Source organism: Populus nigra, chromosome 17 (assembly GCF_951802175.1).
Source record: "Populus nigra chromosome 17, ddPopNigr1.1, whole genome shotgun sequence".
Lineage (NCBI taxonomy): Eukaryota > Viridiplantae > Streptophyta > Magnoliopsida > Malpighiales > Salicaceae > Populus > Populus nigra.
This window is the reverse complement of record NC_084868.1, coordinates 11,639,349-11,652,958: the sequence shown is the minus strand read 5'-3', so window position 1 is coordinate 11,652,958 and position 13,610 is coordinate 11,639,349. Positions and strand designations below refer to the sequence as shown.

Genomic DNA, 13,610 nt, shown 5'->3' with positions numbered 1-13,610 from the left:
GAGCATGCACCCTCTCTTTTTCTTGGCTTTTAGTCTCTGTTCTTGGACATAGCTATATATTTCTGTAATCTCCACTTGATCGATGTCTGATCCAAATATATATATATACACAATGAAAGTTTGATAAAATCCAGTAGATGATGAGCTTTTCCCTGCTATTAACATCGCATTCCGAAGGGGATTTCATGCTGTGACCATTGTAACATTTGGCGTAATCTCTTGCACAAGTATCAAATCATGTTAGCTTTATATCCAATTTTCATGAACTACATGACACTTTCTGGAGAGTTTTTTATTATTATCAAATATTTGTTTCTCGCAAGATATTGGAAGAAAGTCAAGGGAACTAATTAAAAAAAAACAACTTTTTTCCTTAGTGCGGCAGGTATTGATTTCAAAAAAGGTTTTTGGCTGCATGAGATTCATAGTGGGAAGGGATGCATGATGTTTGTAGCTTTCCATCGATGGTTACCAATGGTCACTTTGTCCCTTTCACAGGAAAGCCAGCATGTTTCATGGCCAATATCTCACAAACTTTGTTTTTCACTCATGGCTGGGAAACACAACGTGCATCACACGCAGGCTGCGTTATGAAAAGGAATATTTTCACGAATATCCCAAGGTAACAGTCATATTCCTCGTACCCATGTCAGGTATATATCGGTTTTTCAAATAGAAACCATATTATTTTGAAAAAGAAAATGAAAAAAATATTGAAATAACGTTATTTTGAATAAAAATTATACATAAAAAAAGGGATTTGACAGGTATTTTACAACAAGCATTCTTGTCTACTTCTTTTGTTCTTCCATTACTATTTTATTTGAACATCGTTCCTTCATTATTATTAAATTCACTGAGTAATTTTTGGATTTCCACATACTTTAGAATCTAGCACAGACTCGTGGGCCTTTTGAAATATTAAAATTGTTAGGTAGTGTTTAGTATTATGTAAATAGTTATTTTTTATAATATTTTTTTAAAAAAAAATATATATAATGATTTTTTTTATTTTTTTAATTTTATTTTTGATATTAACATATTAAAAAAATTAAAAATATTTTAAAAAATACGGTCAAACCGCTAAAACAAATAGGTTATATATAAACATGTGATTAAAAAATTGCTCATATATAGAACAGTCAGCTTTCAACAAACATTTTTTTTTAGGGTTGGTGGGTCAAAATCGATTGATGGAGAATTATTATTCTTGTTGAAATTAATTTGGAAATCAAATTATTAGTGGATACCATTCATCAAGACACTAGCTTGGAACTTCATCTATCTATTTTTTTAATGGAAAAATGCATCTATATATCTTATACGTATCGACCACTGTAGTTTAATAAAATTATCGTGATAGGCTCAAGAGTCAATTATACTCCACTTGTTTCTTGTTTCTTGTTTCTTGTTTCTTGTTTCTTGTTAAAGATTGGAGTGGATTTAAAAAAAAAAATTGGGAACAAATTACAATACTTGTTCATTGAACCTCTTTCTCAATTCTTGTTCCATGTTTGTTTATATTTAATAAGTGAATTCTTTTAATTTTGACCATTAATTCTTAAATAAGTGGAAGGCCTGCATTTTCTCATGCTTCTCGCCGCATGAGTGCCCCCGTATGCTGGATTATTATTATTAATCAATATCATGTTAAGATTAATTATATGCTTATTTATGCCTATGCATGCAAGTTTGATCCCTAGTAGCCAAACTCGTGAATAGCCAAATTGACATTTATGACACTTGGCCTGAGTTAGGTCAACGAAAATAGTGATAATTTAAAAAAAATTAACTCAAATTATTTTTTTATTTATTATCTGTGATAATAAAAACAATATTATTTTAGTGATAATATTTGAAAGAAAAAAATTTAAATTGACTTGGATTATTGTTTTTACTCACTACCCAAATCTTGGATTGTAACGATATTCTCTAGATTGGTCTTATAATTTTTTTAAAAAATAGAAAACAAACGAGAGAAGAATTTTTTTTTTTTTTTTTCTCATTTGCCATTCTTTGTTTTGGAATTTTAAGGTTCCTATATGAACTTTCTTTTTTTTCCCCCAGGAATCCTTAATTGGGCTTTTTTCCGAGCTTTACTTGAAGGATCCAAAGCAACTTTGTTGTCGGTCATGTGACATCCCCGTAGCATAACTCACGTTATCATCAATTACACATCACGAGCAATAGTTTATTTAACAGAGAGTAATTTTGAATTATAATTGTAGATAGAATCTTCAAGGGATGTTCAATTTTTACCTGAAAAGATGTCACAGAGCTGCTAAAGCTTGTATTTGCCGGGAATACAGGACTGAGATTGCCCAGTGAAGAGTTGCAATGTTGCTAGGGAAACCATATCTGTGATCAAAGCAGCAGGAATAGTTGCTCCAAAAAGAATCCCCAGTAGACCAAGTCCCTTAATGAAATAAATGAAGAGGAAATCAATTAAGATCCAAAGGGTAGGCCATATTTGTATTGCATATATTGAAATCACGCCAAGAACTCCTGCCAGTTCTGTATTCGACTTGAAACCTGCTGGTACTCCCATCAACCACACACAACCTGAGCGCAACAACTCATTCGTAATGACGCTGGCAAAGGTCAAAATCCATAAGCAAACAGATTCAGCATGAAGTAAGAGTGCCGAGCCAATCAAAATTCCCAAAAGATGATCCACAGCTAAACTTGACCACATAGAATGCCTGCGCAGCGCTGCATTCTCCTTATATTCCACACATGATTGCGACCTTCAAAGTAAAATTAAAAAGGATAATCAAAATGACGAGGAATGAACAATAAACATTGTTCCAAAAACTCATGACAGCAGAAGATTCAGAATATCGAGGCATCAATTGTGGCCCCAGTTGGGAAATGAAACATCATATGCAGGTTCAACAGGTTAATTGTTCATTAAAATTCCACAAGCAACTCAAGCAGAGGATAACTCAATCAGTGGACAAAATCAGGCCATGAGGAGGAAGGTACATTTTTCACCCATTAAAGAATCAAAAAGTTCTTACAATTCTATAAAGACAATTAGCACCACTACCAGCTACAAACAAAAACTGAATATCGCATAGTAGAAGTAAGCATGACTTACATCCGTGGACATACAATGAGAAACTATCTGCCCATTCCAATGTAAGTGATGCAGCTTCGGAACCTAATCTATGCCTGTACCATATTCTTCAAAGGAGTCACACACCAACCAAATACAGAGCCCATCTTTTGAACAATCCCATCAAGTTTATCACACCCTCAACTCGTCCCTCCATTGCTTCCTCCAAACACTTCCAGGCAATTCATCACTGAATCAATCACCCTCTTCCATTCCATCCCTCGACATTTTCCCATTGCCTCTGCCATACAAAACACACTGTCCCAAAAGAGAGAACGTCGCTCTCTCCTGTAAAAACACCGGCATTTTCCCATTTACACAGCCTAGAATCTCCTGTTTAAATAAATAACAACACAATTCAATTTCTAACGTGGTTAACGGGTCATTAACTTCATAAGTTAAACTAATTCATTTTCCCATTTACACAGCCTAGAAATTAATTGTTTGAGTTCTATAAATTTTATAGCTACTAGAAACTTACATAATCATTAACTTCAGAGTTCATAGAATTAATCGAGATAAACATAAGTTGGCTCAAACATCCATATTAATTAAAAAAAATAGTTAACTTTGAATAAAGTTTTTTATTATTTTTAAAAAATAATTTATTTAATTTTTGTTTTGTTAATTTTTAAAAAAATACTGGTAGGATATTTTTCTATAATATTTACAAATATTTATTTTTTATGATCAATCATTGTGAAATAATTTTTTTTCAGTTAAATATTTTATTTAATGTTGTTACTTGCTTTATTTTAAAAGCAAAACAACACCTCAAAAATAGAGAAATATTGGACCCATAGGACCCAAACCCCGTGCACTGCCGGGCTCTTTTCCAGACAAACTCAAGGCAATGAATGATGTCCTTCTCCTTTTCTTCTGAAGAATTTGTCGTTTACTTGCGTTTTGGCAAACGACATGGGCCTAGCTCTTCCTCCAACACTGAGCCTGAACTCCCATAACATGATCGTTGACGGAGACGTAAATCCACCCTTGAATTACCGTTGACACCTTCGTTCTTCCCTGAATAAATAAATAAATAAATTCTCACATTTTTTAGATTGTTTTTATAAACTTTGAATGCTCTGATAAGGCAATTTTATTCTTTAATTATGCTATAATATGTTGTCACATGAAAGAATATTTTACAAGTGTCGCAGTCATGACTCCTGCAGCTGTAAGATTTAAGTCTTAAATTAATTGATTTATACAAATAATGAACTTATTATGTTAGACAATATTATTAAATTGATGTGTATTTATAACCATTAAATTTTATCATATTTTATCTATAATTTGAGCCATGATCATGAAGCAACGTTTATGATAAAATTAAAAGCACAATTATCTAATAGGTGGTCAGTGATAAAAACTTGAGATTAAGAAGTTTATTTTTTTTTATAATTTTATGTTCGAGCCTTGTAGTTTATAATATGATGGCCACTAAAAACTTATATAATTGTTAACTTTAGAGCATGTAAAATTAGTTAAGATGTGCGCAAACTCACTGAACATTTATATTAATAAAAATAATTAAAATTAAAAACACAGTGCCGATGTTAGCTGCAATTAGGAAGTCAGAAGACTGGAAAAATTAAGTAGCCTCCAGATTTTTGAGAATTTAAGGATATAACTAGGGTTTTGGCATACGGACAAAAACATAGTAATAACTTTGTTCTTTTGTTAATTATTTAATAAGCAGGACGATGACACCAACTATGTATTAAAAATGCCAGAAATTGCCCGCACGAACCACCAATATTGGATTATTTTGTTAATTATTTAGTTACTATTTTATAATACAATTATTAAGTTGCTATGTATTTAAAAGTACCTTTCAAATTATCTTTAGACCTAAAAAAAATAATATTTTTAGATGATTTTAATGAAAACCATGAAAAATACTTAGAAAAAATAAATTGATAGTTTTTTAATTATAAAAGCATTTGTTTTTTTACTATTCACAAATTAAGTTTATATATATAAAAAAATTTGGATTCGGTGGATCAAAGTTAAAAATATTCTTTAACCACTCGAATTAATTATTAGAGATGGATGTGCTTTTGATTAATAATAATTTGGGTCATAGGTTGAGTAAAAAAACTAAAAAATTGATTAAACGAAGAAAATTAAAAAAAATAATAACTGAAAAAATCAAATCGTAAAAAAAACCGATTAGAATTTTTAAAAAACCAATTGATTTAGTTTTATAATTTTGAAATCAAAAAAACTGAATTGAACCGAATCCAGACAGAAAAAACCCGAGTCAAACCAGTTTGAACCGGTTTTTGTTCTAAAATCAATTTAATTATTTTTTTAATAAAAATCAAATAAAAAATAATCATTCGTAACATGTGCTGAGGATAGATGGAAAGGGCAACTTGCAGTATTTTCCAGTAGTATTTTTTAGATTGGCAAACTGCCTAATTAAATTTACTTCTCACATCATGATTTTATATTTAAATTTAAAGAGAATTTGTATACTTTTCTTGATCACAAAATATGTTATAGGTCCTGATAAAAAAAATAATGTTCAATGTATGAAAAATGGTGATAAGATAGAAAAGAAATATTGCTTTAAATATTTAAGTTTTGATTTTAAGAAGTGATAAAAATAATTAATTTTCTCCTAACCCTTTTATTTCTAATTTAAAAAGCTAGCATTTAAAAATAAATTGTTTTTATAAATGTATAGTATGCGTATTCTATCTTTAATTATAATGAGATTAGACGAAATGATTAGGATGTATTCCTTGTGGTTGGCAAGATATGGCAGATATCATCAATCTATGATCATGTTTTTATCCTACCCACCAGCACGCCATGTGTACAACACTCCCAACCGGGTGCTCGGTTACCTAATATGGTCCCACTTTGAGTACGTGTCGTCATCAAGTTCGATGATCTTGACCGTTGATGATTTGAAAATTACATCGAAACCGTGTTAATTATTAGGTAGCTTTTTATTGCAAGGTCAATAATTGCTCACATGGGTGGGTCCGTTGTCTTGGTTTGAATAATTAAGCGCTGTTTATCATTGCAGTTTAACTGTTTAAAAGAAAAAACAATTAATTTTTTAATTTTAAATTAATTTTTAAAAATTTTTAAATTTTTTGGATGTGATGATATTAAAAATAAAATTTAAAAAGTAAAAATAAAATATTTTGATAAATTTTTTAATTAAAATTATTTTAAAAAATCTATTAAAAGTTTTTTCATAATTTTGTGTTTTTTTATTTTGCCACGTCAAGTTACTTTCTAGAAAAAAAAATCAGAAAAAAAGATGATTTATGAGAATTTTTTTAATGTAGAATTATCATGTCAGAACTTTAGCGATATAAATCTTGCAGTAGAAACAAAATCTATTAATTCACCAGTTTAGATTTAAATAGTTAATAAAAAAAATCAACGCGAGGAGGTCAAATTCATGCAAAATTGATTAAATAATGCCTTAAAAAGAACATTTGAAAAAAAATCAAATTCTCATTTTAAAAAATTAAGTGATTGTTTAATAATACAATGCATATGCTGGTATAAAAAAATATTAAATATTGAATTAATATTTTTTAAATATTTTAAAATAAATTTGATGTGCTGATATAAAAAATAAAAATAATAAATTAATATTTTTAAATAATTTTAATATACTGATATAATAAATAAATAAACACTATTTTTATATATTTTTAATTAATAAATACTTTTAAAAAAACATATTAACACACTGACCAGGTGAGATTCACCACACTTTTTATTATATTCCATCATAATCGTGAAAGGTGTTTGGTTGTCATTTTCCATAATTTGTCTCTCCACCCTTTCCTTTTCCTTTTCCTTTTCTTTATTAAAAAAAAAAGGCAATTCGGGCAAAAAAGAGACTGTGATCGTGCCTTGTTCACGTTAAAGAATAAGCGTAAACATAATAGAATAGTTGTGTGTGTATATATAACTTGGAATAAAATCTAAATTAAAAAATGATTAAATTGGAGATTAATCTATTTTTTTAAAAAAAATCAATAAATTAAAGACGGTGTTTAGAGTTGACCTAAATTTCTAATTTTCTAATTATAATTTTTTTTCAACTCAAATCAATTAGACATGGGATAACCAATCAATTTAAATTTTATAACTAAAACTATATAGATAAACCAGCTAGTTTTTTATTCATATGAGATGTTCGAACCAACTTGCATGTACCTCGACTAATCCCTATAGATTTTAAAATTAATTATCAAATAAACCTCCAATGACTATCAATATTGTAAATCAGCTAAGTTTAATCCGCCTAGTTATTGCAAAACCTTGTCTAAATAATGGAACCTTCCAAGTGCATAAGAGAGAGAGGGAGTTTCTTTAATCTAAATAAAAATACATAAAGCCACAAACTTCAATTTGTTTTTTTTAATTTATCTTAGCTATTTTTTAAAAAATTAGATATAATTATCAAACCTGATCTCATAGATTAACTCAGAACCTAACTCAAACTAAATTTATTTTTGAATTATTTAGAAAGCTGAACCAATTAATCCCAGACTACTTGATTAAAACTTGAGGGGGATTTTTTTAAAAAAATATTAAAAAAAATATTATTTTATTAAAAATAAATTAATAAATCCAATTCAACCTAACTCTCTCGCAAATTAACTCAATTAACTTGTTATATAAACTTGGATTCAAGTTATAAGTTAGGATAACCATGTTGCTAAGTTCACACTCAATCTCCTTTGTTAATCCATTTTGCTTTCCTTCCCTAGAAAAAAAAAATCAAACAAGATCTTGGTCAAAAGTTTAAAGGTAGTGTTTTGTTATAAATTTAAAACCCAAAAGTTACTTTAAATTCAAATGATCTGTAAAAAAAATTATAATCCGAGTTTGATACATTTGAAAAAGATTCTGGTAACCTTTTTCTTTAAATTCAACTTCAAAAATAAAAAACAAGACTAAACTCAATTACAAGCCTTCTCTCAACCTGCTAGGAACATAATTAACTATTAATGATACCCTAACCATTAATTTAGATTTTAATGATGAAATTCTTATAAATTAGTGAATGGTTAAAAATTGAAATAAGTTATTTTTCTCAATCAATAAATGGAAATTAAATAATTTTTATTTCAACATACACGTGTTTATATCGAGTCTAGTTTTATGAGGAATAGAAATTTAATTAGTTATTTGACTTGAGTTTCATAAATAGTTGATTTTTTTCCTAAAAAAATGAAAATATAGGTTTTTTCAACATGTTTTTTATATTAAAATATAAAAAGTTAAAATCAAAGAGCTTGTATATATATCTAATAAAATAAAATTAAAAATTATGTGTGTTAATAAGTAAATAAATAAAATATTAATAATAAATAGAGATGAAAAAAAACTGAGAGTTGAATATAGACCACGATAATTGATCTTGGAATGCGGAGCTTTGACATAGTTGTGTTTAATGATTTTGTTTGCAATAATTGTTTTTTTATTTAATCAAATGATAATAAAAATAAACACACATAAAATTGATTGAATAAAATAAAATGTAAAAAAATATCATGCAAGGTTACACGCATTAAAACTATTATCTGAAAATAAATATTTTTATTTTTTAAAATAAATTTCATTTATATAAAACATAAAATAAATTTATAGATAAATTAGAATAATCTCTTAAAAAATCAAATGTATACAAAATAACCAAGAAACAACCATTATTTAAAAGAGGTTAGATAGATAATATAAAAGAAAGAAAGAGTATTAATTTAAAAATTATTTTGTAAGATACATATAAAAAAAACATTAATTAAAAAAAAAAACTAAACGATGCTAGGCTTGATAAGCCAGGCTAGTATGTCCGAACCATTTAGTAAGGTCCCATGTGCTTGACCCCTTTTTTTTTCATAGGGTGAGTGACATATCATTTCGCTCGCCCTCGATGTTTTTTTTAAAAAAATAAATTAGACGACTTGTTGTTTGATATTATCTGGTTCTCGGCCACCACAGTAACTGAAAAATCAAGGCAAAAGTTTCTCCAACCCAAAAATTAATTGCTCAATTCATTTTGACCCAAATATGTAGAAAATATCATAGGAACTTGATAAATCTATCTATGCCCTTAAAAAAAAAAAACAAAAAAAACATTCCAAAAACCAAAATGAACTCGAAATCAAAATCTTATAGAGCTCAAATATTTTTTTTTAGACAATTTCAAGGTAAAAAACACATATAACATGAGCTCTTCTCGTTAAATGAAATAATTTGATACAAATATCGGCCGTATATGGCCGAAATCATTGCCGACATAAACTCTCTCTAATACCAAATTACAATAATTTTCTCTCACCTCTTTCAAACCAATGATTAAAAAAAAAAAGTTTGGAAACAAAATTGATTTTGCCCATGACTTTTGAAAAATAAAAGGACCAAATATATATAAGTTAGAATTATAGGGACTACAATAAATATTTGGCTAAAACTTTGTTAAGCCCATCCATTCCACCAGTGTTTTTCACTTTGTTTTCCATATTTAAATCCCACCATTTCCCCCAACAAATTGTCATATAATCATCTCTAATAAGGATTAAATTAAAAATAAAAGAACTGAATTAAAAAAAAAACAAAAAAAAAACAATGTAAACAATCCATACAGTCATATAACTGTGTTTTAGATTTATAGTAGGTTTGTTTGTTATTGTAATATGATTATATTTTTAATTTTTTTTTCTTGAAATTGTTTTTATTAATTAATTTTAAAAATAAAAATAATTATTTTAATAAATTTTAAAATAAAAAATATTTTAAAAACACCTACGTATCAACACCAAACGATAGCTCAATGATGCTGACACACAAACCATCCCTCCTTATCTTCACAGGTCAAAAGTCAAAAACAAACACCTAACCCATTACCGGCTAATAACCGGTTATATAAAAGCAACAAACGCGCCGGCCGTACAGTTCACGCCCAATCAAAAGCAATGGGATGATTCGGTAATTCCGAACCTAAGGCTCGCAATTTCCGCACCAATCAGGCTCGGTATCGTCGGCCCTATAAATACCCGCTCATTTCGCAATATTATCCTAGCACGATCACGTATCTTTCGCTGTTTGGTCCGTACAAGAAACAGATATTTTCTCGTTCTTCGTTCAAAGGTAAAAAAGAAATATATTCAAAATTCAATCTTCTTTCAAATTAATCAGATCTTTTTTGTATCTGTTTTGATTCATGGTTCTTAGGTTTTTATTTTGAATTTTTTTTTGGTTTCTGAGAAAGTGGAAGGAAAATGAAGATTTTGAAGTTCAAATCAGAAAAGAATAGTTTTAATGAAATTTAGTATCCGTCTTTTTTAGGGTGGGAAATCAATTAATTATCTCAGCGATTATATTTTCGGATTTTCTTCTCAGTTTAATTTATTTCTTTCATCTTTGCTTATTTTTCTCGGTAACCAAGCAGAGGTTTGCCTACTTGATCTGTGAATTTCTGTGTTAGATTGATGTGATTATAATTTTTTTTCTTGTATATAGGCTTTTATTGTGTGATTAGCACCTTTATTATTTTTTTTTTAACCGAGCTGGCTTTGTTTATTCGTCAATTTAACGTTGACTTGACTTGATAATGTTCAAGATTCTGACTTGAATTACTAGAACAGATTAATACTATTTTTAATCACTTTTCGCCAAATTTCTAATTGTGGGTAGATGTTAAAGGTTTTAATTCTTTATTTTATGGCGAGATAATTTGCAAACTTTTGTTTTAAAAAACAAGATTGTGTATTATCATTGATTGTTATAACTTGTTGTTGAATGAGTTGATTAATGTTAATCACAAGTTAGTAAATTTCTTGGAAGAGGATAATTTGATAACTTGCATTGAATCTCATTCATTTTCTGTGTGAATTTGGAGTACAGGACTGCAGAGGTTGTGGTTTGAAAAGGATGGCTCTGGTTTCAGGAGGAAGGTCAACGTTGAACCCAGATGCGCCTCTTTTTGTTCCTGCTGCTTATCGGCAAGTGGAGGATTTCTCTCCTGAGTGGTGGCAATTGGTGACAACGACAACATGGTTCCGGGATTACTGGCTAAGTCAGCATCAAGATGAGAACGGTTTCTATGACAACGCTGAGGATGAGTTTGGGCTTGATGGGAATAATGTAGCTGATCTGTTGCCGGATACATTTGATCTTGATGCTGGCGATTATTTTTCTAGTTTGGATTCTCAATTTGCAGGTTTCGCAGAGGAAGGCTCTTCTCCTTTACCTTCCAATGGAATGCTTGCAAATGGTATGTCTTGAGAAGGTGGTGAAATGGCGTGGGGTTTTGTTAACCATGATACAGTGTTATATAAATTGAGAAATCTGGACGTTGGAACTGATAGATATTGTGTTTTTGTTCTAATTTTACAGGGTTTGTGTTGGAAGCAGAGGCACCGAAGAAGGAAACAGGTCTGAAATCCAGTGCTTGATGACTTCAAGCTGGAGCTACCCCCAATCAGAGTAGATCAATGTAGTTTCTAGCTTTTGCAGGTCTCTGTAGAGCAAGGTTGGAGCTCTCTTATTACTCCTTGTTCATTCTCTTTATCTTTCTTTTAGTTTAAACCAAGTAACTGTTCAGAGATGTAAAAAAAGAAAACGTAAAATTTAGTCAGAAATGCAAAAAAAAAAAAAAAAGTGATATCATTCCTCTTTCCACAGAGACTTTAGACTAGCGGTTTTGAAGTTCTATCAATTTAGCAAGACCTAATTTCAAGCTGGCAGGTCGATTTACCTTGTGCATATAGATGCTTCAAAGAGGACACATGATTGATTGGTTCGTTTTACCAATGGCATAACTGGTTAATTGGGGTGGGTGGGTTGGGACTTGGCAGTCAACTTTCAATAATCTTCTTGCCCAACGCTGGCTATACCGCACAAATATCTCTTGAAGCACAGCCATTTTCATCGACACCTGAATTATCTTGTTCTTGTTATAATTTCAATCATTCGGGTGTAAATCACCTGTTAAATCATCGAGGATTAATTTCTTGACGTTAATCTTATCATATTATAAATAAAATAAAAATGTAGGAGCATTCAAGAAATCCATCTATACTTCAAAAGGTGTTCGAACGGTGAATCACCTGGGGGCGTACCCTTTTCTCTTTCTCAAATGTACATGGCCTCAAGGTGAGGGAGATCGGGATTGTTTTTGGGGGTGATGTTATGGTTTTTTTTTTTAAAAATAATTTTTTTATATTACATATTGATATCAAAAATAAATTTTAAAATATATTATTTTAATATATATTTAAATTAAAGCTACTTAAAAAAAAATATTTGAATAAAATAGAATTTGCCCTTAAACTTGCAGATGAGATGACCTAAGCTTCAAAATGAAGAACTTTGCCTTTCCAGTAAATTGAACCTGACTGCAATACTAGGAACAAAACTGGAAAAGAAGAGAGGGCAACATCATCCCATTTGCTCGATAATCACAAGGAAGCAACCATGGAAACTTCCATTCACCCACCAGCAAGATCCATGAGTGTAGAACAAGCATAACATACACAGACTATTCACTGACAAGATCCAGGAGTGTTAACTCAACAATAAGCTACCATGCCTTCCTCTTTCGTTTATTAAAACTGTATTTTTCTTTACTCAACGAGGCTTTTACGGGCTGTAAGAAATACCAAGAAATGCTTATAGCAGAAACAGTTCATTAGCATCAGCATCAACAGTCAGTCACCATGGAGGCTCAAAGGAGAGAAGGGCACGTGATGGAAGAGCTGGTTAAACATTAGTCGGAGCCGGTTTAAGGTGAACGGAAACCCTGAACAATTTTTATTTCTTATTTGAAATCTTTTGTTAAGTGAAAGCAATCTTTATTTTATAAAATATAACTAATAAATATACCTTAAATATTTTTAGAGCTTTTTATTAAATGGGGATCTTGAATCATTACCCAAGTAGCCCTTAACTGAAGTTAGTTAGAACCATTAGAAGTTAGCAAGACAGTTAGTTGAAGTAGTTGAAGAGCTGCGAGTTTATTGTATATAAGCTTGGAATAGTGAACTTGGAAGGCAGACAATGAGAAATATATAGTTTAGCAGAATAATCAAATTATCCATATCCGCGATCCTCCTCCTGCAATATTTCTCCAAATATCTTCCCATTCCGTCCTCTGTAAAGAAGCAACGAGGAAGAAACTAACAGGAAAAAAAACACAGCTAGTGAAATCAATGAAATGTGATAGTTTGAGACTGCTCCAAAAGATCAGCAGCCTGCTAATGAACCAAACTTTGAAGAGGATCAAGGCACAATTGCCCCTACAGCAAAGGAATTGCATGGTTCTTCCAAAACTCGTCAGCATTCTCTATCTTACCCGTGTGCAGAGAAGCATTTGGTGATGCCCAAACTATGACATAGATTGTTTGCACAGAAGTTCATTGAGGTCTAGCCGCAACAAGCACAGCTTGTCCTTCCTGCGAAAGGTCCGTTGCTCTTAAGAACTCAAAGAGCGCCCTGGGAACTA

At 30.2% G+C, this 13,610-nt stretch overlaps 2 protein-coding genes across 8 annotated transcripts; one reads left to right on the top strand and one right to left on the bottom strand.

The window, feature by feature from the left end:
* Nucleotides 1–1,975: 1,975 nt before the first annotated feature.
* LOC133676526 (uncharacterized) lies at nucleotides 1,976–3,476 on the bottom strand. The gene is made up of 2 exons (XM_062098205.1): nucleotides 3,101–3,476; nucleotides 1,976–2,747 (listed from the first exon to the last, which is right to left on the bottom strand). Coding segments are annotated over exons 1-2 (468 nt in total). The 5' UTR covers nucleotides 3,103–3,476; the 3' UTR covers nucleotides 1,976–2,281.
* A 6,629-nt stretch (nucleotides 3,477–10,105) lies between these two features.
* On the top strand, nucleotides 10,106–12,999 carry LOC133676423 (protein EARLY RESPONSIVE TO DEHYDRATION 15-like). Of its 7 annotated transcripts, XR_009835608.1 has the most exons (5): nucleotides 10,131–10,255; nucleotides 11,012–11,381; nucleotides 11,504–11,639; nucleotides 12,164–12,262; nucleotides 12,447–12,999. XR_009835608.1 is itself a non-coding variant. In XM_062098067.1 (3 exons), the coding sequence occupies exons 2-3, from the start codon at nucleotides 11,039–11,041 to the stop codon at nucleotides 11,560–11,562; spliced, it is 402 nt and encodes a 133-aa protein (XP_061954051.1). In that variant the 5' UTR covers nucleotides 10,106–10,255; nucleotides 11,012–11,038; the 3' UTR covers nucleotides 11,563–11,786. The 7 variants fall into 7 exon arrangements, 2 of the variants coding, with proteins under 2 accessions (XP_061954051.1, XP_061954050.1); XR_009835605.1 differs by lacking the exon at nucleotides 12,164–12,262; XR_009835607.1 differs by lacking the exon at nucleotides 12,447–12,999 and having other exon boundaries at nucleotides 12,164–12,365.
* The last annotated feature ends 611 nt before the right edge of the window (nucleotides 13,000–13,610 follow it).